This window comes from Periophthalmus magnuspinnatus, chromosome 14 (assembly GCF_009829125.3).
Source record: "Periophthalmus magnuspinnatus isolate fPerMag1 chromosome 14, fPerMag1.2.pri, whole genome shotgun sequence".
NCBI lineage: Eukaryota > Metazoa > Chordata > Actinopteri > Gobiiformes > Gobiidae > Periophthalmus > Periophthalmus magnuspinnatus.
In genome coordinates, this window is record NC_047139.1 from 28,404,615 (window position 1) to 28,429,284 (window position 24,670).

A 24,670-nucleotide genomic window follows, 5' to 3' on the forward strand; every position below is an offset into this window, starting at 1 on the left:
CTGGAAGAGGGATAATCTTACGTTAGGGTTACAGTAGCTAAAAGTGGTGTTCACTATTATCATTTATCTCAAATTAGGCAATAAATCACACGTTTCATTATTGTGACAGGCCTGTGCCGTGGGAATGGTGCGTGTGTGCAGATAGAGCAGGAGGAGGGGGCAGTGGCTGTGGTGCTGCTTGTGCCTAGAGAGATAACATTCATCCCCCTGTAGAGGAGTGTGCCTGATGCAGCTGAGCTTAGAGTCATATATACGTGTGTGTTTGTGATGGCAGAGGCTAAACTATATGCCAGAGCATCTACAGTACTCAGAAGTATACAGGAATGGCGCCATGATTCAATTTCACATTGCTTCACATTGTCCTTTCTAAGACATGCTATAAAACACTTCCTCGATATTGGAAAGGGGCACGCATCCTTCTTTCTCAGTGTCTCTTTCTCAGTTTGCTGATTATTTTTCCCTGCCTCCACCGTATTTGAAAATGCATGCACAAATTTAGCATATTTCTCTATTGTTATTTAAACTGCCTTGAAGCAATGCCTCACAGTAACTTGAATAAAGCCTTGTTTTGAAGCTTTTGTTTAGTCGTGGTCATTGTGAACCAAGAGAAAGGGGCTGAACAGCGCCTCCTGGTGGAAAAGGAGAGGACAGAAAGAGGATTGAGTCGCCCTATAGGACAACACCTCCTCCAATCCTGTGACAAGGCAGAGCTGGCAGAAGGATGACACAACTTTGTGATAAAAAAGAGGGGCCAGCGTCTTTTGGGGCACCACTATCATAGATCAAGAAGATTAAGGAGACCTTGTGAATCGAAGTTCATCACTGAAAGGCCCCCTTTATAGTATGTCTCTAGCCCTGCTTACACCTACAACATGTAACACATACAGCTGTGTGTGGATCCTTTTGGGAAGTGGAGAGTTCACACAAGGCATCAAAATGTTTTCACTAATCTTTAGAATGGACTTTCAAATTGGGGTTTTGTCCCAAATGCTTCTACCATTTACATCCTTTAAACAGGTGGCACCAATTAAACATGCCTAATTGTACAGTCGCAAACACAGATACTGACGGATTGTTTGGCATGTCTAAATACGCATATATGTTGAATATGTCTGATTTTCTACTTTTGGCAGCGGTACTTAAAGATATCCACTTGATGCATTTTAAAGCAGAGTGTGAACAAGGCCTCGGAGCTCAGCCACACCTCATTGAACCGGGATATTGAAGTCTTCTCTCAGTCTGTAATTACACATGATGATGACTCAGTCCACTTTAGTTTTGGTATCGCTCTCTGCTTCCCTGTGGTCTCTCTCTCTCACGATTTTGTCTTGATATGCTTGGTTTGTCTGTGTCACTCGCGGTGATTGCCTAAGCACTGACTTTGCTGGAGGACAGCGGGACAGGCGTATGGGACTGCCCCGGCTGTGAGGGTGACAGGTGGTGCAGGACAGCGTAGGTGAGGGGCGCTATGGTTCACAGCCTCTCCCGAGTGGGGATCCAGATGTAAGGCCCTGATTGCTCCTCGATCACTGTCTTTACTTTGTGATAGACCTCCTCAAAACTGTCACCCTCCACCACAGCTGCAGCCAGGTGTGAAAAGAGAGAAAACAGCAATGAGCAAAATAAAAGATACAGAAGAAAGATATAACAACAGGAGATGGACATTTAATAATTCACAAATGTCAACAATCCATTTCAATGTTTGGTGAGTGTGTAGAATGGCTTCAGTTGCTTTCATTATCCTTCATGCATCTAATGTAAAAATAATCTTACTGTGTTTAATTACATGAACATATTAGTTGATAAAAGAGTGAATGTTCAGCATCTGTTGGCACTTGGCAACTATTCACAACAGTTCCGCTGCTGCAAACATTCATCCGCTTTTAAATGTTTAACAACTCTGGATCATCTCATTGTGTTCTGCTTTACTATACAAACATCTGACACAGAAGAAAGCGCCAGATTGAGATATATTAACCAATTAGAGAGTAGTTGATCTGACTTGTGTCATACGGGGAGAAAATGCTATGTAAATGAACAGTATTTTAGCACATTGTACCTGTAAAACACTCAAGGAAGTCCTGTTCTAGTTTGAGGGCTCTGTCCATTCCTTTCCTCGCTTGTTCTTCTGTCAGTCGAGTGTTAATTTCCCTAAAGAAACATATATTCAGTAACAATGTAATAAAGTGTTAAATGTTCACATAAATATATACAGGATTTAAACGTACAACACATTTTCCAGAGACTTGGGCCGAACAAAGATGGCGATTGGATGGAGCTGAGCTGCTTGTAGCCTGCGCACAGCATTGGCCGATACATCCAGGATGCAGTGTTTCCCTTGCTATATGTGAGAAAACACAAATAAAAAGATATCGATAGGTTTCAGAATGATGAAAAATGAGGACAGTTGTCATAGCAATTAAGAATTTTAATCAAAATACCGTATCCTTTGAATAGTGAAAAGGGCAGTGCTTTTTTAAAAGTTTGATTTATCCCTGAGTCACAGCTCACCTGCTCAGCCACCTCACGCACGCTCTGCACACTGGTGCCATACAAGTGACTGTTATACTGTCCCGCCTCTATGAAACGGTGACTCTGGATGTCTTTCTCCATCTGTTCCCGTGACGACACAAAGTGATAGTCCCGCCCGTCCACCTCGTACTCCCTCTTGGGTCGCGTGGTGTCTGTCAAGGCAAGTGACAACTGTTTAGAGATCAGCACTGACGCTTTGAGGATTTATACCAATGCAATTTCTCTCAGAGGGACACATCATGCATTGCGTCTTTAGCAGTAGAGGGAATTTTATTTGACAGCAGTAACACTTACGTGGAACGCAAGATCCAAACTTATCAGGGAATTCGGACAAGAGGTCGTCATTTACCCTGTCTTTAACGGGACCCAGAATGATGATGGGCCTGGCGTAATGGACTGAGCGTTTTCAAAATAACAAGAGGAACATTTAGAAAAGCTCAAAACACTTTAAACAATAATGTCTTTTCCATTGACCTCACCTTCTACTTGAGTGACAGTCTCATAGCTGTGTGAGAGCTTATCTCTCCCTGCCAAAGACACGCAGAAGAAATTCAAGAGTAACATAATATATTCCACATTTGACACCCTTTTCCCATGTATTTGGACAAAGTTTGTCCTGCCCCAGTACACATATATTGTATATGCAGCTCTAGAGGTAAAAACTGCGTGCATTAGGAAGCATTTCATTGTTTGAAAATCAGGAAGTGCTAGTTGTTGTTAGCTTTACCGTTACAGCACTGGTCTCTGAGAGTTGAGAAAAGCGATTATAAACTCATCATGGTGAATAATTAGGATGATCCAGACAAATTACCTTGAGGGCCCAAACTGTCACGCCCATGGTCCTATAAGAAAAAATACATTATTATCTTTGTTCAAACATTTGATTGATGTTTCCTTGTTTCATTAGTTGTGTCTCATTTACCCTCTCTTTGGTGTTTACACGAGACCACTCTTTTCTCTCCACTCTGAAAAACCACAATCATAAATTTTGTAATACAATATTCTACAAAGGCAAACATTAAGGAGTACTGTGGTGCCATAATCACTCTTTGGTCTGACCTGAGCTTGCTGGGGATGAAGCCCACCTCCTCTGCCTCGTTTTGGGGGCTGACTCTTCGCGCTTGCCACCACTCCTCGTCCCCACAGTCCAACACGTGAAGCACATCCCCAAACCTGAAGCTCAGGGCTTGACTCAGGAAGCCACAGTCTGCTGTCTTATCATAGTCAAAAAGAGCCCTGGGAAAGAAAACACTTAGATTAGTTATTGTAAATACTGTATTGTGCCATTAGTACAGATCAAATGTTATCAGCGTGTTCTCTCAGTCATTACACAGATTGTTTATACCACTTTTATATTTATTTTTTATGATTTTTTTATTGTATATCATAATCCTGAACCATCCTCGTGTTAACGTCTGCATAAAGACTAACACATGACAAGGTCCAGATTGAGCCTGTATAAACACTTTGAGTAGTCCCCTCTTCCCTATTCCCCCCTCCCAGCTGTCTCCAAATCTCAGTTTCAAATTAGTCAGTTGCAGTTTTACCAAAAAGCTGAGTTTCAGAACAAACACCAACACCAAACCAAAAAGTGAAGGAAGCTTAGAATACATTGTCCTCACATTTATATTTCTGTTTTAGTGCTGTTTTATAGTAACATTCCCACACACTATGAAGTTGCGTGGCTCATTTAAAATTAATGAGAAAGGTGAAGTTTGCATTTATGTATTTTTAATGGCTGTACCAACACGGGAGGCTAGCTCTATACTCACATTATACATCTTTGCACTAACTGCAGATCTTGTAGAAAAATATGTTCACAACATTAAAACTCCCTCGTAGAGTGTAAGAGTGTATAGTCAGATTCATAATTTAACATTAGCCCTGAAGGGAAATACTGAAACAGCTGCAGCTTGTATAACAACAACATGGAAACAGCAGCGTGCAGCGTGTGATTAAATGTTCTTGAAACTGCTTTTTTGAAAGGCTCCAATGATCTGAGTTGTGTTAGTTAATGATTATGACTTCGATCTGTATGTTGTGATCGTGATACCTGATATAAAAGCCTCTCTTTGGGTTGCTCCGTAGCGTTGTGGTCCCAGAGCCCATACTGCTGTTCATTAACTGTTCCCTCAAGTCGTGAATCTTGGCTTCAAAACGGCTGTACTCTGAAACACAACACTTAGGCTTACTACCACAATAAGATAAGATATAAACTCACTAATCATACAATGGTGAAAAATACTAGTTAAATGTGTTCATCAAAATCTATAAGTGGGTTGTACTACTCAGTGACATTTACTCAGTATAGAGTAAAGCTTTGTCCATTGTATAATGTTCTGTCCTTTCTATTGCAATAACTTCAAATTATAAATTAGATCTTACTCTTACTATTACGTTTACTTAAATAGTACTTTCCCCAAATACTCTTACTCTTACTTCAGTAATTACTTAATTATACTTACTTGATTATAATTTATGGCTACTCTATCCACCCATGTCAAAAGGTGCATTTTGAATATAAAAAAATATTTACCATCTGGTCTGTACTGAGCGATTATTGTCACAGTCTGACCAGCGTTCTTGAGTGCGGCCGCTGCCTGCTCGTGTGTGGCCATGCGCAGGTCAACCCCATTCACCTGAAACACAGCAAACAGCAGTCAAACCAAAGGACACTGCTAAAATGGCCGACATGTGAGAGAGAAGGAAGTCCTTACACTGAGGATCTGATCGCCCTTGTGCAGCTCTCCGCTCAGGTCAGCCGGACCCCCTGCTAGGATGAAGGAGATGAAGATGCCCTCACCATCCTCCCCACCCACGATGTTGAACCCCAGACCTGTCGACCCTCGGTGGATCAAAACTCTCCGAGGCTCCCTGCCAAAACATAGGCTGAAAATAGGTCATAGTGTAAAAGCAAGTGTACATGGGAACTAAAAGGTTTATTGATCATTACTGACCTGGGGATATCATCGTCTCCCATCATACTGTGCAGCACCGGGGAGAAGCGACTAGGTGAGGTGGGAGTGAGGGCTTGTGGGTAATCAGATCCTAGATAGTTCGGGTGGCTGAGGTCTGTATCCATGTGAGAATACGCTAAGAATAAAGACAAATAATAATAGTTATTCATGAATACAATTGAACTTGACACTTGCTTTCATCTGTCTGTTTGTGTACTATTTGTACTTATTCCATTGAAAATATTCTTTAGGCTTCAAATGCGTTTTTAATCGAATGTTTTTAAATACACCCTTTTATCAAGCTACTTACGCATATAACTTTAGTGCTCTTTCATTGTTGAACCAAACCTTGAAAACCCTGAATTTATAGAGTTATTTAAAAAGAACATGTAACTATTTCTGTGTAAAAGCCAGCCCTTTGGCACATGTTCTACACACATGTGACTAAACCCTGAGGTGTAGTGCAGAGGTGAGCTTACTGCTGGTGAGGTCTGGAGGGTTGTAGGAGTTGGTCAGGAACAGGTTGTTGGGCTTGGCCACCCGGAGGTACACCACCTCGGCTGTGTTCTTCAGAGCCCCCACCGCATCCTCGTGCATCACATCCTCCAGACACACACTATTCACCTGTACAAGAACACATACGCATATTTAATCTTCACACTGAAAAAATGATATGGGATTTCCATCACAGTTTCAACAATTATTCAAGGATAAATATGTGTCTTTTATGAAATGTTGTAGACAACATTCTCTTAGTAATAATTATGTACTTCTAAGATTGTTGTTTTTTTCCAAGTCTAAAATCAAAACATGAGTGAATAAATGGAGCCATGAACCAACAAACAAACCCTGTTTACGGTTCTCATTCATTTCAGAAACATAAAAACATTTCATCATGTAGATGAGCTGAGTCTTAACAATAGATCATAAAAGGCTTATGCTGGAAAGTGTTTGAATGGAAGAGATAGTACTACACCCTTAAGAAAGCCAGCACTTACTAAAATTAGTTGTTCTGACTTAAAGAACAGACTGCATTGTACTACACAAAGTCACCCACCAGATGGCAGTAATACTAATTTAATTGCAAATATGGCTTCCAGACAGTTTGATCCCATCCCACTCATTTATTAACATATTAATGAAAGCAGTTCCATGCCATGAGAGCTGCATTTATTTCTTTTGGCTCTGTGCTTAAACACACTGAGCTTGTGTGCAGAGAGCGAGAGACTGAGGCTGTGTCATGTGACTATGTGAATATTGTGTGGGTGCATTTCTGTACTGGAGCATTACACATAGGAGACTGACCGCTAAGATCTTATCCCCGATCTGCAGGCGGCCGTCCTTATGAGCCGCTCCGCCCTCAATGATCTTGGTGACGTAGATGCTGTTATCTCCAGGTATGTGCTGGTTGCCCACCCCCCCAGCAATGCTGAAACCTAAGCCTGTGAACAAAGAGAAAGAGCAGAGGGTAAGCAAAGTATGTATAGGTCCATATAGAGCCGATTCAGAAAATAGGATTTAGTGGCATTTAAAAGTGCACTCTGTAACTTTTCCACTGGGGTGGGTCCGTCACGGTGGAGAAGATACTGTATTGCCTAGAATGTTGTATAATGTATTGAACTTATCCAATATTGCTAAAAAAACAACAACATTAAAATACATGCACTGTTGCTATGATTGGTTCACCTCTCCACAGATCTGACCTGTAACTTGGCCTGGTGTCATTACCTGCTTGTTCCCATAGATTTAGATAAAAATGATCCCATACTGTGTTATATTCCAGGCAAAGCTGCTTGACTTTGATGTAATATTTTGTAATTGTTAATCACTGGACCACATGGACACTTAACCTTTGGGGCCTTTGATGAGTTTGATTTCGGTCACTTTTTCTGCCGCAGGTTTCCTCCGAAGAACATAGAGGCGGACTATAGCACCTGCCTCCTTCAGAGCCTCCACCGCCTGGCTGTGTGTCACCTCTCGTACATCCACATCATTCACAAATAGGATGCAGTCATTCACACTGCAGAGAGACAGAGGCAGGCAGGGAGTCAGCAAAAACAACAAGTTTGTTTTCATTTAAAGAAAATGAATGTAATACATCGCCACAGGAGGCTAGAAGCACTCAATCTGCAACAGTAGCTCTGTCAAGGATCTAGTTTCACCATAGACATCCTGCCTCCTCTCACACAGTCCGAGAAACCACTGCTCGGGTTATATTAGGTTATGACAGTGAGTGTAGCCCAGGTGTGTGAGAGGTGGGAAACAATAATGAACCGGAAAACAACCTTAGGTATCACAGCTGCCATGAGCATCCACACAACTAGTCCACAGCACCACACATCACCGCACACACATGCACCGCCAACTGGTATGATTCATAGGAAGAGTGAGGGACGATAGCAGAGGTGAAGCGAAAACTGTTGGTGTTTTATAAGCTGAATATTTCTGTGTATTCTGGTTAATCGTTTTTTACACTGATTTAATAAGAGCATCTCTAGGTTGTGGTCTTCTGTAATTTGATGACTGATTGATAGGTCAGGGGCATAGACTGTATAAGGAGGTGGGCTAAGTGTGACGTCAACCAAATAAATCTTGTCAAGTTTTATGTGAGAATGTGGAGCTAAGTTTCACATTTCAAATTCCGACCATGAGTATCATAGCAACCAAAGAGCCAATCCGGAGCCTCTTCCTGCCTGCACTGCCGGTTTAGCAGGGAGCAGGCGCTTGGCAACGGGAGCGACCTCGGGGAAAGAAGGCACCTCATTTGTCAGTTATTAATGTTCATATCTTGATTTATGGACAAACTTGCTAAATAAATATGCCAGGATTATGTAGTGCAGATTAATATGAACATTTTAAAACCAAAATGATGAGTCTGATATCAGCAGTTACAAAGAGCTGGAAGAGGTTAAGGGTCAATAAAACTACTGTATATAGGAGATTCACTGTCATTGCAAAAAAAAAAAAATCTAAACTTATGATCTGCAAATTCTAAAATTTATCATTATTTTAAGGAACTGGGTCCACATTAAGCTTGCAATATTAATCTTATCGGTCATGTCTTATTTTGACATTAACATCTGAAATTGTGGAGTTGAATAATGGCCCCACAATCTGAAGCTATTGTTAAAAATAATGTCAGTTTTATTTCTTTATGCTGACAAAAAAGATGTCAAGCTTTGTGTGTTTTTGTTGCATCAAATTCTACAATAGAATTCTGACCTGTCCTCCAGCTCAACGTCAAACTACAAGGATCATAGGAAATAGCGACGTCAGGTGAACACAGCCCATTGACATGTTTGTGTGAGAGTTTACCTGAGCCTGCCGTCCTGAGCTGCAGCGCCCCCTGGGATGATTTTGGTGATGAAGATGCTGGGGTCATCACCCACATGAGGGTTGTCTGTCCCCCCTGCTATACTAAAGCCAAGGCCTGAGTTTCCCTATCACAGAAAACAGGCATTTATTTATTAAAGACATGTTAACAAAATGATGCCACATTTTGCTGCTCTAGACTCACCCTCTCCAGTGTGATCTCCTCATATTCAATTTCACCTTCTGTTCCATTTACCTGTACAACAAAAAGTCTTAATGGCTATCCTGAAAACAAAACATCATTTTTCAACATAATAATAAAAACAATTTCAGTAGTTAACAAAAAATAAATAAAATTAAAAAATTAAAAATCAATCTAAGCTAAACTGATATGATTTAAACCTGAAATACGATTTCACAAATGTATTATTATTTTTTTTATTATTTTATTATTTATTATTATTTAAATTTAGCATAAAAGGCTTGCCAAATATATTCTTTCTCCTGCTTTTCATGGACTCTCTTTCCCAGTGTCTAATTTGCCTTCTGCCTTCACATCAGCTATACCTCTGCAATTAAAAAAGTCCCAGAGGAGGAGAAGAAGCTAAGAAAACTTCAGACAAATGCTTTTTTGGTTGACCTAGAAAACAAACTTTAGTAGTGATGTAGCAGTGCAATAAAACTGATCAAACAGAGTCGACTTTTTATTGAAGAGGCACTGCACTTTTGAATCTAATCTATTTAATACGAATTATGTGTCTGAAGCAAGGTGGAACTACAATAATGCCTTTTCTGTCTCTATGTGAAATCATTTTGTATAAAACTACAGCCTGAATAAAGATTGCTATTGCATTTGTCTAATAAAGCACAATTATGTGGATCATATTAATATAATGAAAGTATGATAAGGAGCAATACTCACATATGGCGAGCCGTCAAGTGTGTCAGTGTTCACCACCACAGGAGGAGTGTTTCCCTGGAGACACAGACAGAGGAGAAAAGTTATTAAGAAATAATCACTTTGAAATGGGGTTATTGTTGCAGTGTATCTCAAAGACGTCCTGGCCAGCAGCAACAGCCGTGGAAGCCTATATTGTGATTACAGTGCTCGCCCTGCTATGAAAAAATATTAGAATGTACATCCACGAAGAGCAGGGTGACCGTCTGTGCTTCTTTGGTTGTCCTGCACAGCCATTTAAGCCCCTGTCTCTTGTCCCTCTTATTGAGAGAATGTCCCATTTTTTTATTGTTATAAAATGAATTATAAATACTTAGATTCACATACATAATCACATTTTTATTGCAAAGAGATCATAACATTTTGTGTACTATTGGTATAGCGAGTTGGCATTGCTATTCCAACCTCTGTGTGATGTGATAAAAACTGAAAATCATATGGTGTTATTACAGTTATTATCAATTAACTTAAATTTCCTGAGTCTGCCCGTTCACGTCCCACTACATTCAGCATGTCCCACATTTTCTACAGTTTGAGGTGCTTATCCTAATAAAGAGCAGACACAAAGCTAACATCATTTGTATGGTATGATCACATGTAGGTACAACTATGGGTTCGATTGCAAAATAATGTAGCTTGTTTGATCAATATGACGTACAACCACCCCTCACCACCCACCACATTCACATCAACAGCACTGTGGCAGTCTCCTCACACTCGAGCAAAAGATCGGGAAAGTGTAAGTCAGTGACAGACAGTTTGATGATTAAACAGCCAGAACAAAGCAACTTGTCTATGAAGGAACTGATGTGTTTTGACAATGTGGTTTGCAGCCATATTTTATCGTTGATGGATTGTACAGTTACACAAAAGCCACACACAACGATATCGGAAACATAGATGTTCAATTACAATACTCAACATCAGCTGTTTGGGTCAACATAACGGTTTAATATAAAAAAAATTATGCACTGTGCCTGAAAGAGGTCGTCTATGTCCTGTTACGTCAGTAACAGATAAAAGGGTTTCCACATATAAAATCCTTAAAGGTGGAATATAAGAGCATAGAAAAGGGAAGTATATCTTGAAAATATAAAACAATGCAGAGATATGCAATGTAATGAACAGCTGCTGTAAAAAACGATAAAATGTGTTCTGAGCAAAAAAAGCAGTAGCAGTTGTCTCTGCCTAGAATATTCATGGGGTTTCAGCTTAAATAAAGCTTTTTTCACTAAAAAGTTATATTTTCTTTTAAATAGTTGATCATTCTGAAACCCTTGGATATCAGTACTAAGCATAGGTCATAATTTGGATTTTAGCATGGTTCCTGTACAGTAAGTATTTATACCTTTAAGAAGTTATGTGAAGTTCACACTTAAAAGGTAAAATCACCTCTCACTGAGGCAGACTGCATTAAAATAAGATAGCTCTCCAGATTGACAGGTCATCTGATCTAATCAGAGTCAGATTAGGATAAATGACCCTAACCCTATCCTAACCCTAACCCTAGAATCAACCAAGAAGACACTTTTTCATGTATAGTCCCATGACAGATGTTAATGTCAGTCAAAAAACAAAAGGAATAAAACGTAACAGGGCCTACTACTGTTTAAGACAACAGTATAGTCACTCATACACTAGTACACCTTACACTTGTCTGTCTTGGGACCTTTCCTCCCTGGCTAAGAGATCTTATTTAGTCAAAACATTACATTGCATCTTTCTATAATGCAGGGCATGACTGTAGCGACATAAAGGATAATCTAATGGCAGTGGTCCCTAAAATCCCAAGTGGAATTTATATTATCAATCCAGAAAACACTGAATCGTCCTTTGAGGTAGGTGCCTTCTCACCTGTTTGTTGATAATCACTCCAACACATTATTTTAAACATAATTAGCTATTTGATTAGGTTTTCTGTGAGATGGATTATATGGGAGGTGGTTAGACAGTAATGCAGAGACAAACGGATGGACAAACTGATTTCAAGTGATCATGGGCAGATTACACTGATGGCTTTGGAAACCTTGCAGGTAACAAGTCTCCAACCTATTCACAGATTTCAGAATGATAAGAGATTAGGACCTTTGCCGAGGTGATTATAAACGATACATGTTTAGAATAGGTGCACATAAGATGAAAATTTTTAACTTTACATTATCGTCCTTAACATCTTGTAAGGTCATAATTTCACATACAACAATGTCTTTTGCGATGGACAGTTATGGTTGTCTTTAAACACAAAATAAAGACGGGCAAAATGTCACAAACATGGGTCCATGTCATCAGTAGTTTAGATTGTTGCATTGAGAAAACCTCTATCAGCGACCCATTAACCAATATTACCTCATTATAAATGTATATAAATGTACTTTGTAACAACTGCACCTTATTAGCCTTAATAAACCGTGAAGAAAAATGATGAGCAATAGTTCATTAAGAATGATTCAGGCTTAGTAAGTACTTCATTTATACCCTTGCCTAACCCAACTCTAGACCCTAACCCTTTAATTAAGTAGTTACTGAATCACTATCATTCTTAGTAAACAAATGTGAACAATTGCTTTCTTAAGGCTGTAAATAGAGTAGTTATTATAAAGTGGTACCAAATGTCCTTGTGCCAAGCCTTGTTACAATACTGCACAACACTGTCCAATGAACCACGCCGCTGAACATTACGTCAAATTCATCCTTATCTGGAGACTGAAATAATGAGTATAGCCAGCAGAAATCTAAGCCCGGTGCCAGGCAATTTTCCTGCAGTGATTTTGACAAAGCCCCTCTCACTCTCTCCTCCTCTCTGCTCTGTCAAGTCATTGGACATCAGGCTTGTTAGGATTTACTGTGTTTGGCTGCCATCGCCCACCTACATTTTAACACCAACCTATTCAGCTAACTGGCGTCACTGTTCTGTTTTTACAGGCTGCACTCACATCCAGGCCACTCCATATAATGCAAACCCTGCTTTAACGTTAATGCAGACTGTTAAATGTCACACCAAATATTATTTACTTATGTTTATGGACATGGTAACAGGTAAATGAGCAAAAATATGCAGCCAAAACACAGGTTCATAAGCCATGATGGTCCCAAGTCCTGAAAAGCAGAAGGAGGGAGGGCATCTAATGTAACCAGAAGTGGAAAGTAAATAGTTTCAGATACTCATGTTACTTTAATGAAGTAGATTTGCAAAGCTGTATGTGTAATGCCATGTAACTAGTACTTTCAGTATATATATATTTATTAATGTGTACATTTTACATTTAAGTAAAGTAAAAAGTACTGCTGGAAATGCATATTGCAAATCAATATGCAAATCGTTGCCCACTAGTACACTGAAATTTGATTATGTAAAATAGTCAACAAAATAAAAAAGGTGGGTAAATCTGGCCCAGTGAGAACTTGAGTCACACAATAGTATCAAACACTTAGAAAATTGTTGACAAAATAAAACATTCAGCAGACAAGTCATTCATATACAGAAAGAGCTATGAATTGTCCCTATTTTTAGATGTGTGCTGCAACTACAGTTTAGTCTGAGATAAAAAATGCTTGTATAACACCAGCCACCTTTTTATTCATGCTATAAACGTGCTCTCTTAGCCTGCAGCATTGATTGTTAAACTGTTACTGTTAGAGGAAAAAAATGCCAATATCGTTAAGGAAGAAGGAAGGAGCTGAGCTGGACACTGCCCAAAGGCTGCATTAGTGTCCGCACACCTCACAGGGCAGCTGGGGAGGACAGAAACACATAAAAGCTACCCACAACATGCAAACTATATACTCTGTGGAATATATGCAAAGTCCAACTGCTCAGCTTTGTCAGCAGCTTTGGGGCAGCAGTAGTGAATTTAGATGGATGCTGCAATAGAGAGAGCGTAAACAGTAGCCTGACCTCTACCTCTGGGTTTACTGTGCAATTTGGAGCATAGGAGGCAAGACTTTGGTACATTGTGTGAGAGGAAAGTGCAATTTAGTGAGTCAGCTCAGATCACAGACGATTTTGTAACAGGAAACCAAACCTAATGTGTTTGTGTGGAGAAGGAAAAGAGGTTAATTCTCCTCTCAATTCAAGCACAATGCGCACATAATTTGTTTCCTATTGAATCATGGGTAATTTGGAGGAGCGCACGGGAAGATTATAGCCTGCGTTGTGAGGTCATTTACTGTTTGTTGGAGAGAAACTCGATTTGGAGATTAAGGCCAGATACGCATCTCTTCCCAAACATGAAGCTACAGCGACATCTGATTAGCATTTGTGAATTTAATTTCATACATATGATTACCCAGGCTCTCTGTAATCACTTTTAAATGGAACAATTCAAGGATTTGTGAACATTAAATCAATGGACCTGAGACTCACATTAAAATGTCAAATTGTCCATACCCGCTTATAAAGTCGTCGTTTCTTGGCTTTCCGTACGTTTTCGAAGAAGCGGGAGCCCATCTTTTTGGCATACCACACGGACATGAACATTGTGCCAGAATATTGACATTTGAAATTAGCTTAAAATCCAAAAAATAAACACATGCTGTTTATTATATATCAATACTTGAAAAATTCAAATCCATCACGGCTTCTGACTTCAGATAGTCACAAATGCAAACAGCGTATCATTTTCACTTAAAGTAGCAAGAAAGCCATAGAGGAAGACAAAGAAACAAAAAAAAAAAAGTAAAATCCCAAATGGCAGATCAGACAGGCAGTGCATTCCTGCTGAGTAAACGCTGGAGTCTCAAAAATGACTCATCACTATTTTGCGTCCCTCACATTTGCCCCTTTCAGATGTAAAAAAAAAACATTAGTGTGAACAGGTCCTTGTTCTCTGTCCTGTCTGCAAATGGACTGCGTGAGGCTTGTCCCGGCCGCTGCTCCGTGCTTCTGGAGAATGCAGTTCATATTTTCTGCCTCTGCCTCTGCTGTGCACCCCTCCCATCCCCACTCCCGGGGAAGAAAGGCAAAAGGAGTGGAGAGGAAAGTTTGATGGCAATTACTTAGCTGTCTCTGTGTGTAGAGCTGGAGGTGGGGACATGTGAGGGAACTTTAGTCGGGAAAAGACAAGTTACTATGAATGACTGTGTAGTTCAGAGAGTGGCTCAGGGCCTTTCCTTAACCTAGTCAACCAGAACGCTACATTTCTGCAGTTTCAGCAAAAGGGAATAGCACTTGACTTCAGGTCATTTTTCAAATTATAGAAGCCCAAATATATTCTTTCCTCTACTGGCTTCTTGTGATTCTAGAGGCAGTATCTTTAGTTTAAACCCATTGAGGCAATGAATTCTGTGCTCGAGGCTATGGTGCAAAACAGCATCTGGTGTAAAAACAAAGCCAATACGTAATTAACACATTATAGGAAGGCCAGCTCCGGTTATGTATAATATTTTGATTTTTCACATACCTGATGCCAAAACAACCAGACCTGATTATAAAGCAATCTAAACAAGAGAAAGATTTATGATGGAGCTGCATGGCTTTTCAATGAAAAGTTGTGAACATCTTCCAATTCCAATGTGAGACAATGTGAGAATTACAAAAATTATTTAAAATCACAGCCACATTGGTCTGTCCACCACCTTAACTGCAACCACATCTCCTTAAATCAGCCACAGATGTCACCACAGTGCTGAGGCCACACAACAGCATTTAGTGCTACAGTTGTTCTTCCATGTGAGACTGAGCACAGAGACTAGTGACACAGGGACAGGCTTATGTAAGGACACGCTGAAGGACAGCCTGTCAGCTGACAGCCTCATTTAAACAAAAAAAAAAAAAAATCCTCCTTCTACCTATCTCATCTCTTTTCCCATCATGTCTCTCAGTCCGCCATTCAGCATTAACTCCACTCTCTTCTTCCTCTCCTCCTCCTCTGCCTCCTCCTCTTTTCTCTCTTCCACCTCTCCTCCTTTCCCTCCCCACCTCCGTCTGCCCCTGAGGACCAGAGCTGCTGCTGCTGCTCAGTAATTACACCAAAGCTGCAGGGAAATATTTAAACATTTATTAAAGAAAAGCAGGAAGACGGAGCAAATGAAGATGAGTGATAGCACCCATAAAGAGCCATAAGAGTGAAGGCAGGATAATGCAGAGCTCTTGGGAAAACACTACAAACAGTAATTGAATATTTGCTCAAAGCAGGTTTGGAAGTGTCAAACTTCAAAATACAAAGTACTTCTTTGGATTCATACAGTATTTTAGATTCTGCAAAAATGTAGCTCCTAAACATTGTGTTAAATGTAAAGGATGACTGTTGTGCAGTGTAAGAGACAGCAAGTATCAAATGTGGAACATTTACAGTGAGCACCACAGATGATGAGCAAATGTGATTTTTGTATCACAATAACAAAATTCTTCTTAAGTAGAACTCAAAACAAACTCCTCTATTGCAAAAAATCTGATCCAGTTTCTATCATATCAAATGTGATGACACTGTTCCCCAGATTAAAAAGTGGAGCCATTTGTAGTTGAACGACCTCTACAGTAAATCATCTGTGTAACCTCTGGACCTGTTCTGATTGTGCCAAACCAGCACAGCACAGACACTGCTGTAAATCACTGAGCTCAAGTGAAAGTGGCAATGCCCACAGCGTTACGGCAATAAAGCCACAGACTGACAACACCACCTACACACAAACGAGTGGAGGGTCTGCTGCAAACACATCTATGGAGAAGGGACGCATGCTGCAATGCATCCTGGGAACCCCACATATTTCATTTTACCAGCGTGGAAATTGGCTGCATGCATTTGTACACACATACACAGGCCAGATGAGTGTACTATATATGCAGACATCACTCTTGCATATGGCAAATGGTGATTGCACTGTATGCAGAACAGTTGGGCAACGAGAGACGGCTTTTAGAAGGATGCATTCAAGGTCAGTATATTCCTGCAATTTAGAGTTCCTGAGAAACAGAAGCTGCCTGAATGCACCATTTCTCTTGATTAACCATTTTGCATTCCTTAACATCTAAATACCATTTATTAGATTAGATTATGCAGCTCTGTTTGTTACATGTTTAAATCTATTTTTCCTGCAGCTTCCTTGATCTGTTCCTAAAGTTTAAGCCAAAAACCGGAAAGTGATTTCACGGACTGTGAGGCTAATGCAGCCTGTCTGCTCGTAAAAATGTTTTATTGAGAAAGGAGCTCTGCCATCTTTTCAAGGTTAGGAAAGTCATGCTGCTCAGTCAAACACTGACACCTACAGGACTGATCACTAAAATAATATCTATTCTATATTGTTTACAGTTGTATAGAGTAGGCTATGAGTCAGCGACGCAAAAAAGAAGTACTAGATTATCAAGTTATATTGTGCATAATTAGAGAAAAGGTACTATCTTTACCTTTAAGAAATGTGTAAAATCATACAAGACGTATCTACTGCAGCTACTGTATATGTATCTAAAACTTGAATCATCAGCCCTTAACGTCATCAACACTACTTTACTGCTTCACATACAAGTCACATATGTTGTCACCACTGATCTTATTGACACTGTAATACAATTAAATTCCATTCATTTAAAACATCTTGAAGAAGGCACATAATCATTGAAAACGTTGGCGCACCTGTCACATTACCAGTATAAAGGTAGTATTAAAGTACCGTGTAACAGATATAAAATGACTGATGGTCATGAGCACACTGACATCACTGATGACCTCCCATAGTCCATTTGAGTTAAATATAGAAAACATTGAAAAGACGGCAGCTGATGAGACACAGAGCTTCTGAAGTAGACTAATAGACTAGTCCTGGACTCATGTGGAGGCGACCCAAACCAAACCAATGACAATGGCACAGTACAATGGCAGTGTGAGGTCCTGCGGAGGACAGAGCGGCCCGGCTCTTACCAGTGTAGAAACAGCAGAGGTGTACATTGGGGTGTGTCCTGTAGACATCAACACTGGCTGCAAAATAACAGAAGGAGAGGGTCATTGTGCAATGATGAGATGATGTGAAGATATGAGAAAGGACACAGTGGACAGAGAAACCAGTCCTCTGGGCGTATAGGGACTCACACCTGCTACATGTGTCCCACAGGCAGTGGGACACATGTAGACACAGAGTATAGCAAATATCAGCCTGAAAGACACTCATGGAGTCTGGAGGGGCTCGCATAGTTTAGGACGAGATGCATATGCTTCCTTTTTCAAATACTAAAACCATATTATACTTTTTAATACTTTTCCTACAACATTAAACATAACATTTTTTGGTAAAAAAAATTGGGGGAAAACATTTATAAAATGTGAAAATACAGTTCATACAGCTGCACATTTGCAACATGTTTAAAATGTGCACATTCACATTTGAGAAAAGACTGAAATTCAAACTGATAAAATAATATAAGAATCACATGTATTTCAGAATATTTGTAACTACAGGTAAACTACCTGTATCTGTAAACTATGTTTCTATGAACAGACAGGATATTTGGTTCTTTGCAGAGGACATTCTATTATTGAAATAAATGCAGCCTTTTTATGATTGTGGCTACTCAAATTGCGAAGTTAATTTGATTGTGATATACCATACAGCTCTAATAGCACTTCAGCATTAATGCCCCTTATAAAGTTGTATGTTAAAACTTTTCTAAAACGTCAAAATCTTTAAAACTGAAATCTTTAAACACAGCTGCACTTCTCAAGTCTGTGGCTTCTCGCACTTGTACAGACACCTATCCCTCCCTGCGACGCATCTCTATCCATCAGAAAGCACAGAGGTAAAGTCTGAACACGGCCCCAGTATCTGCTGCTTGTTCACAGTGTACCTGGAGGTGGATTAGTGCAGTTCCTTGTATCTGCAGATGCTATCAGGGCTCCTACACGGCCCAATATAGAAACACACTGGGCCATGCTATTATTGACTCTGAAGCTGAAGGCACTCAGGCTGATTATGCCAAATAACACGGAGGCACAGACTGTCGGAGAAGGTAGGAAGCAGGAAGTAGGATGTAACTGGAAGAATGGTAGGGGGCATGCAGGTTGTAGACACATTATACACAATATAGTGAAAATAACCACTCGCCTCGAGCAACTAGGGCACTGCAAGGCACACTTGAAACTTACTTTCTACTGTTCTCCAGTTTTGTATCAGCACAAGTCAACTGTAGTAGGACAATATATTTAAATAATATTTTACATAGGATAAGGATGTGAGTGTAAATATACATTACATTGCCAGATTTGGGATATTAGTTTGTCAGTGAAGCCACTGACTATGACAAAGCACTCATAAGTATTACGAAGTGTCCCATGTGTGCTGGCACATACCAAACTCCACTGGGAGAGAGGTTGATGGGGGACCGTGATCACCAAAAATGCAAACGGTTCTAATTTTGCCCTGCAGTTAAAACATTTATAAGACAACTAAAAACAATACTACCCCAAATTACAGCAGCTTCAGTTAGTATTGAGTATTATGACAACAATTAATGAAAAAATTGAATAAATACAAAGACAGAAAGTAAACAAGATAATGATTTCAAATGTGTGCTAAATGTACATGTGCCAATAGTGCAGCTACAGTCTGTCATCACTAAAGCAGTCCGGTAAGTGAGTGTGATCATGTTGCTCCAGCTGGATCTCAGCCTACAGAGGCCTCAGCACTGTCTGTCAGAGAGGACCGCTCCTGCTAAACACATTACAAACTATTTTAGATGTAAGAGGTAACGCGATAGGGCTTAACATTTTTATCATGATATAATAAGAGAATATTTCTTATGACAATTTAAATAACAATGATGCCAGACAAAACATTTAAAGAAGACATATGGTGCTTTTTTGCTATACAATTATAATCTATGGCACCCATGACTCATTCAGTATGTTATATCTGAAATCATAATGTTGATCTAAATTTGATTTCCAGGTTGGAAATTTGCTGAGCCCAATGGGAGACACCGCCAACAAAGTGCTACTCTCAAACATGCACTTTGTAGGTAGTGTAGTAGGCAAATGGGAACGGGAAACAATTCTAACACAATCCTAAAAGTCGATTTTGCATAATAGGTCTTCTTTAACTGTGACATTTAGAATAGGAACTTCTTCTCAGGCCAAGTTATAGTTTTAAGTTTGACTTCCACTCCTCAGTATATTTATCCAATATTGTTAGTGTTATTAGTATCTGCAGAGCGTCGAGAGACAGTGTTTAAGCTGTTCCTGGTGTAACTGATTGTCCCCAAACAAACAACAATATATCACAAGCGATACAAAATGGCACAGCTCTCATTAGAGGAATGTGTAACAAATACATGTACTAATAGCAGTTAGTTCTGAATGTAGTGGTTAATGAACATTCCCACCAGCAGAGGACTGTGAATGCATCACTGGTAAACCTCGCCCTCTGCTCCACACAAGTGTGACTGATCCTTCTAAAGACAGGTATGTGCGCTGCCTTGTTCTCGTGGTAGTCATCGGGCAGCAGGTTCAGACGTGAGTTTTCTTTGTTGCACTACAATGTAAATGAGCATAAATGATTGGCTGATAAATAATTTGTTATTTTGAGATACAGGTGTTGAGACAAGGGCTCGCACAGCAATTTTAATGTACCCACTGTGATTAGGGAGTGAAAAGTTTAAGGCTGACGTAAATGCTCTAAAATTAATAAACATTGTTTGGTCAGTTGCAAGTAAACAGCCAAACAGTTCATGTTCATAACTTTACAGATGGCCCCTGCTGCTTTGATTATATTTATTTACTTAGTTGTGTATTTTAAATTGAAGCTCTCCTTAGCTCTGGGTTTTCGCTTGTTAATGGTACATTGGTATAGTCAGAGAATAATATACATCCTGGCAACCTAATTAATCATATACAGTGGTCCATCATGTTTTTTTGTATCTTTTAAATAAGCCAGAATTACCTTGTGAAACTGAAATGGGACACTAAGCCTCGCAACCAGTTACATTTATATTGCCAGTTAGAAATGACCAAAACCTGGGAGCAACCTACTTTGAGAGTGTGCACCTTTTGATTTCTGTATGAACAAATTCTTGGAATATAAAAACATTGAATTAATGAGAAAGGCTTGTTGTTTGTACTTACACATAATGGTCTATTTCGCAGTCAAGCAAAAAGAACCAACAACAGCAATTACAGTAAATTGCTGCTATACTGAATCCAATTGATTTCACAGAAGGTCAGAAATACTATTAAAGTCAGAGTCATTAGGGACACAGTGCGCTACTAAAGATACAAGTGTATAATGATGTGCGACACCCACCACATAATGCAGAAGGTTCACCTCTGAAGCAGCTCTTGTTTGTGTTGGGCCTGATATCGTGACTACAGTGAGGTGCTGACAGCTGCCGGAGTACAGGGCGCTTGTATTGTGTCATTATTGATTGACTGATGTACAGTGTGTTGGCAGGCAGCGTACCTTGACAGGAGAGATGTGTGTGTGAGGAGTGTAGCCGTGGATGGCCTCCATGGCGGCGAGGTTCTTGTCGCTCATATGAAGCATTTCGGCACTTTTCCCTGGAGCCAGATGAGCTGGACTGTGCTCCAAGGGGGGCGTCTCCTCATCCTGGTACCGGTACTTCTGCACTCACACACACACACGAAGATACATGTTAGGACTTATGCTTTTGGGGACATTACATTGACATACATTTTATTTATTTATTAGGGCAATGAACAATTGTATTAAACGAAAAAGCATACAGTTTAACAGCTATTTTCCATCTGTAGTCCTTTGGGGGAGGGGTCATAGTGCATACTATATACAGTGTAAATAATACATTCAGCTCTATCACCATTACTATATAACTTTACAGTTAACCTCAGTATTCACACTGATACAGTTTAAAACGGACTACACTGACCATAGTCACTAACGTAACCCAAACCTTAAATGAATCCACATCTTGGCTTTGAACCATGTTGTTGATGCTTATATTGAAGGATTTACATCATGGAAACCTGATTTTTGTCAGAGAAGTGAACAGAGAGTATATATAGATTTTATTCCCCATAATGTGATAAATACCAGACCAACACTTAGTCATTATGTACAGGCCTAGTACATCACACAACACGCAGAGTGACGCCTACAAGTGCAAAGTGAGGATATCATAGAGAGAAAGGCCTGAAAATGGGGCCATTGTGTGTCATCAAAGTATCCTCCACCAAAGCTCTGAGTCACAGCAGCTCCACAGCATCAGATCATGGCCTTGTACTTCCTCGTTACCTCACCAGTCCCTGCCCACATCCCACACCTGGGCCCTCTGCATGTGGTAGGATCACAGTTTGGAGGAAAAACATGGTATTGCAATCTTTCTGAAAGTATTGCGATTGTAATTAGTTTTGTGATATAACAAGTAGAATTCAGGTCAGTGCATGTTGTAATCTATTCCAAGAGCATTAACACTTAAGAGAAGACTGAAATATGAACAGATAAATGACAGCAAGATACAAACCTGTTGTGTGGCATTTCACAACTTGTTTGTAGAGGTCAAAACTACAGGGATAACAAGATTTTTCTGTAAAAACACAGTCTATTTTGCTCTAAGTGTCTAAATGACTGCAGCCTTTGTGATTTCATAATTGCAATTTTGTTTTGATTGTGATAGTTCAGCCTTATTGGACTTGCTCTGTAGGACTCATGGAGGAGAGAGGACACTAAAGACACTCACAGCTGTCCCATCCCAGGTCATGGTACTGGGACAAGGCCTTGTGTTCAAACACTTACAGTCACAATACATTTACATTGGGAAAAGCATGTACATTTTGTATAAAATGTCGTCCTCGTGCCTGTCCTCTCCTCTTTTATTGGCAGACAGACAGAGGGGCAGACAGTGTGTGCGGGATGGGGATGGAGGGGTACATCACTGATCCTCTCGCTGCCTAGCAACCGGAGCAGGGATGCAGAGCCACAGTTGGGGCTGCCAGCGTTGGTCCTGGATCATATTACACTGAGACAGCATAAAGAGTGAAAGCGAGATTCAAGAGAGAGGGGGAGGGACGGACCAAAATGAGAAAAGAAAAGAACATCAATAAACATAGATATAGCAGTAATGTAGAGTACAGAGGATTCACACTCAGGAATGATTTATTTTGCCCTTACTATATAAAACAAATAGATAATATTGAAAATTATGTTTTAGAGATACGCAAAATTTGAATACTGACAAAAAAATTTTTTATTTTAATAAGTTATTTTATTTTTTTTAAATAATACATGATAAACTAATTTGCAATGTAATGTTTCAAATTAGCATGGGTGATATTCTCAAGAAATCCTATCACTACTTACAGTATTAGAGGCAAGATTTGAATTTTAACGCGATTCATCCAATTGGAATGCTTTTGAATGCCATTAAGGGGTAACTAAGCTTCACTGTGAATGGTTAAATCAACCTCACTCACTCAGAACATGACAGAGGCTGACCAATTAAAAAATGTGTGGGGGAAATGTCTGGGTTTGAGCATAGAGCTGCAATTAACAGAGAAGCACTAAACAACAACATGACAGTCTCATCAAGAAAGCATATTGTCACATGATAAGATCACAATGAGATCTTTTCTATTGCCAAATGAAGCAGCCATTACATTGAAAACCTCTACCAAACACGATCTGAAGGTCTAGAGCTTTAACATAAGCCTGTCCTTGTGTGAGCTGCAGCAACCTGGTCCTGCTCTGCTCCTGAGGCACACCATCTGTTTGAGAGAAGCTTCAGGTGGGTCTGGCCATTACACTCACTACCTCCTCACAGCCAAAATCTGTTCATTCATCAACATTTTCTGTGAGCTTGGAGGATACTAACAACAACGAATAAACAATACACAGAATTCTGCAGTAGTATACTACTATATCAAACCATGAATACCTCAAACAAATCAGTGAATTCTTTACTTAATTATATTATTTTTAAATAAAATAAACTCTTTTAATGCCCCCTCCCACCACTTAGTGAATGTATAATTCAGTAAAATCTGTTTAAAAATTACATTAAGGATTATTACGCCTCTAATGCTTATTCTTATTTTCAATAAAGCAGCTGGCAGCAATTAAAACTGCTCTAATGGTTCATTCGGGCCAGAAAAGCACTACAACACAAAGCCTGAGGGGTTTCCAGGCTTTATGGTTCTAACATAACATAATGAGCTGAAATATGCAGCAGCAAAGGTTGATACAAACGGCTCTCCCCAACCTGTGATCTCGCCCACAGTGCACATGCAACAATGCTACGCTGCTAAATGAGTTCACTCACTGCACTGCTCATGTCAACGCTATCTACAGCGCTCTAACCCCAGTTTATCATTTCAGGACCAAACTGCAGTGTATACCTAACTCTGTATTATATAATGGAAGCATAACTAGCCCAGCCCCCCTGGCCTATCATTTTCACCAAAGTTAGACTAATGCAGGTGAGCAGAGACACAGCCTTATTCTCTGTTTATGATGCTGTTATCTCCGAACATTACCTGTGCTGCTGCTGGGTTTTAGATTTGCATGGCCTCACTTTGCTGTGAAACTCAATATATTATAATCAATGATCAGGGCATTAACAGAGGCTAAACTTACACAATGAATTCTTATGCTCAAGAACAGCATGGAGAGGTCTCTGTATGTTTCCAGTACAGTAATTTGAAAAGCACAACCCTTAGCTCAAAAACTGCACTGTTGTCAAGCTCTCCATAAGTTCTAAGAAGAAATGAACAGATACCAAAACTAGTATTGAAACTACACAATTGTGAACTTTATCAGAATTGGTATAGTACATAAAGAAAGTACTATGTTGTGTTGAAATTTTGAAAATGACGGCCTATTGTCTAAAAAAGAGTATTAAATTATCATTGTAGTAGTGAAATCGGCAAAATAAAAATAGAGCCTTGATTCCTAAGAGCCCACCCTCGACATGGTGCTCCTCCTCACACAATCACTGCTGCCAAACAACAGCTACCACCAC

At 39.8% G+C, this 24,670-nt stretch overlaps 1 protein-coding gene across 4 annotated transcripts in view; it reads right to left on the bottom strand.

Moving 5' to 3' along the window:
- Nucleotides 1-24,670, bottom strand: part of LOC117381602 (disks large homolog 4) — a 44,966-nt gene continuing 20,296 nt past the window's right edge. For 2 of the 4 annotated variants that reach the window (XM_033978590.2, XM_033978588.2), the window contains exons 2-22: nucleotides 21,139-21,300; nucleotides 17,613-17,669; nucleotides 9,724-9,777; nucleotides 9,007-9,057; nucleotides 8,805-8,929; nucleotides 7,340-7,509; nucleotides 6,795-6,931; nucleotides 5,969-6,113; nucleotides 5,490-5,625; nucleotides 5,250-5,406; nucleotides 5,069-5,171; nucleotides 4,586-4,700; nucleotides 3,592-3,768; nucleotides 3,455-3,497; nucleotides 3,344-3,374; nucleotides 3,012-3,059; nucleotides 2,827-2,928; nucleotides 2,512-2,684; nucleotides 2,229-2,341; nucleotides 2,060-2,151; nucleotides 1-1,580 (exon numbers count right to left, since the gene is read on the bottom strand). In XM_033978590.2, coding sequence (XP_033834481.1) covers nucleotides 1,474-1,580; nucleotides 2,060-2,151; nucleotides 2,229-2,341; nucleotides 2,512-2,684; nucleotides 2,827-2,928; nucleotides 3,012-3,059; nucleotides 3,344-3,374; nucleotides 3,455-3,497; nucleotides 3,592-3,768; nucleotides 4,586-4,700; nucleotides 5,069-5,171; nucleotides 5,250-5,406; nucleotides 5,490-5,625; nucleotides 5,969-6,113; nucleotides 6,795-6,931; nucleotides 7,340-7,509; nucleotides 8,805-8,929; nucleotides 9,007-9,057; nucleotides 9,724-9,777; nucleotides 17,613-17,669; nucleotides 21,139-21,300 — 2,298 coding nt within the window. In that variant the 3' untranslated portion in view covers nucleotides 1-1,473. Of the gene's footprint in view, nucleotides 1,581-2,059; nucleotides 2,152-2,228; nucleotides 2,342-2,511; nucleotides 2,685-2,826; nucleotides 2,929-3,011; nucleotides 3,060-3,343; nucleotides 3,375-3,454; nucleotides 3,498-3,591; nucleotides 3,769-4,585; nucleotides 4,701-5,068; nucleotides 5,172-5,249; nucleotides 5,407-5,489; nucleotides 5,626-5,968; nucleotides 6,114-6,794; nucleotides 6,932-7,339; nucleotides 7,510-8,804; nucleotides 8,930-9,006; nucleotides 9,058-9,723; nucleotides 9,778-14,146; nucleotides 14,237-17,612; nucleotides 17,670-21,138; nucleotides 21,301-24,670 lie in introns of those variants that run through there. The other 2 variants (XM_055226906.1, XM_055226907.1) reach the window with 2 other exon arrangements.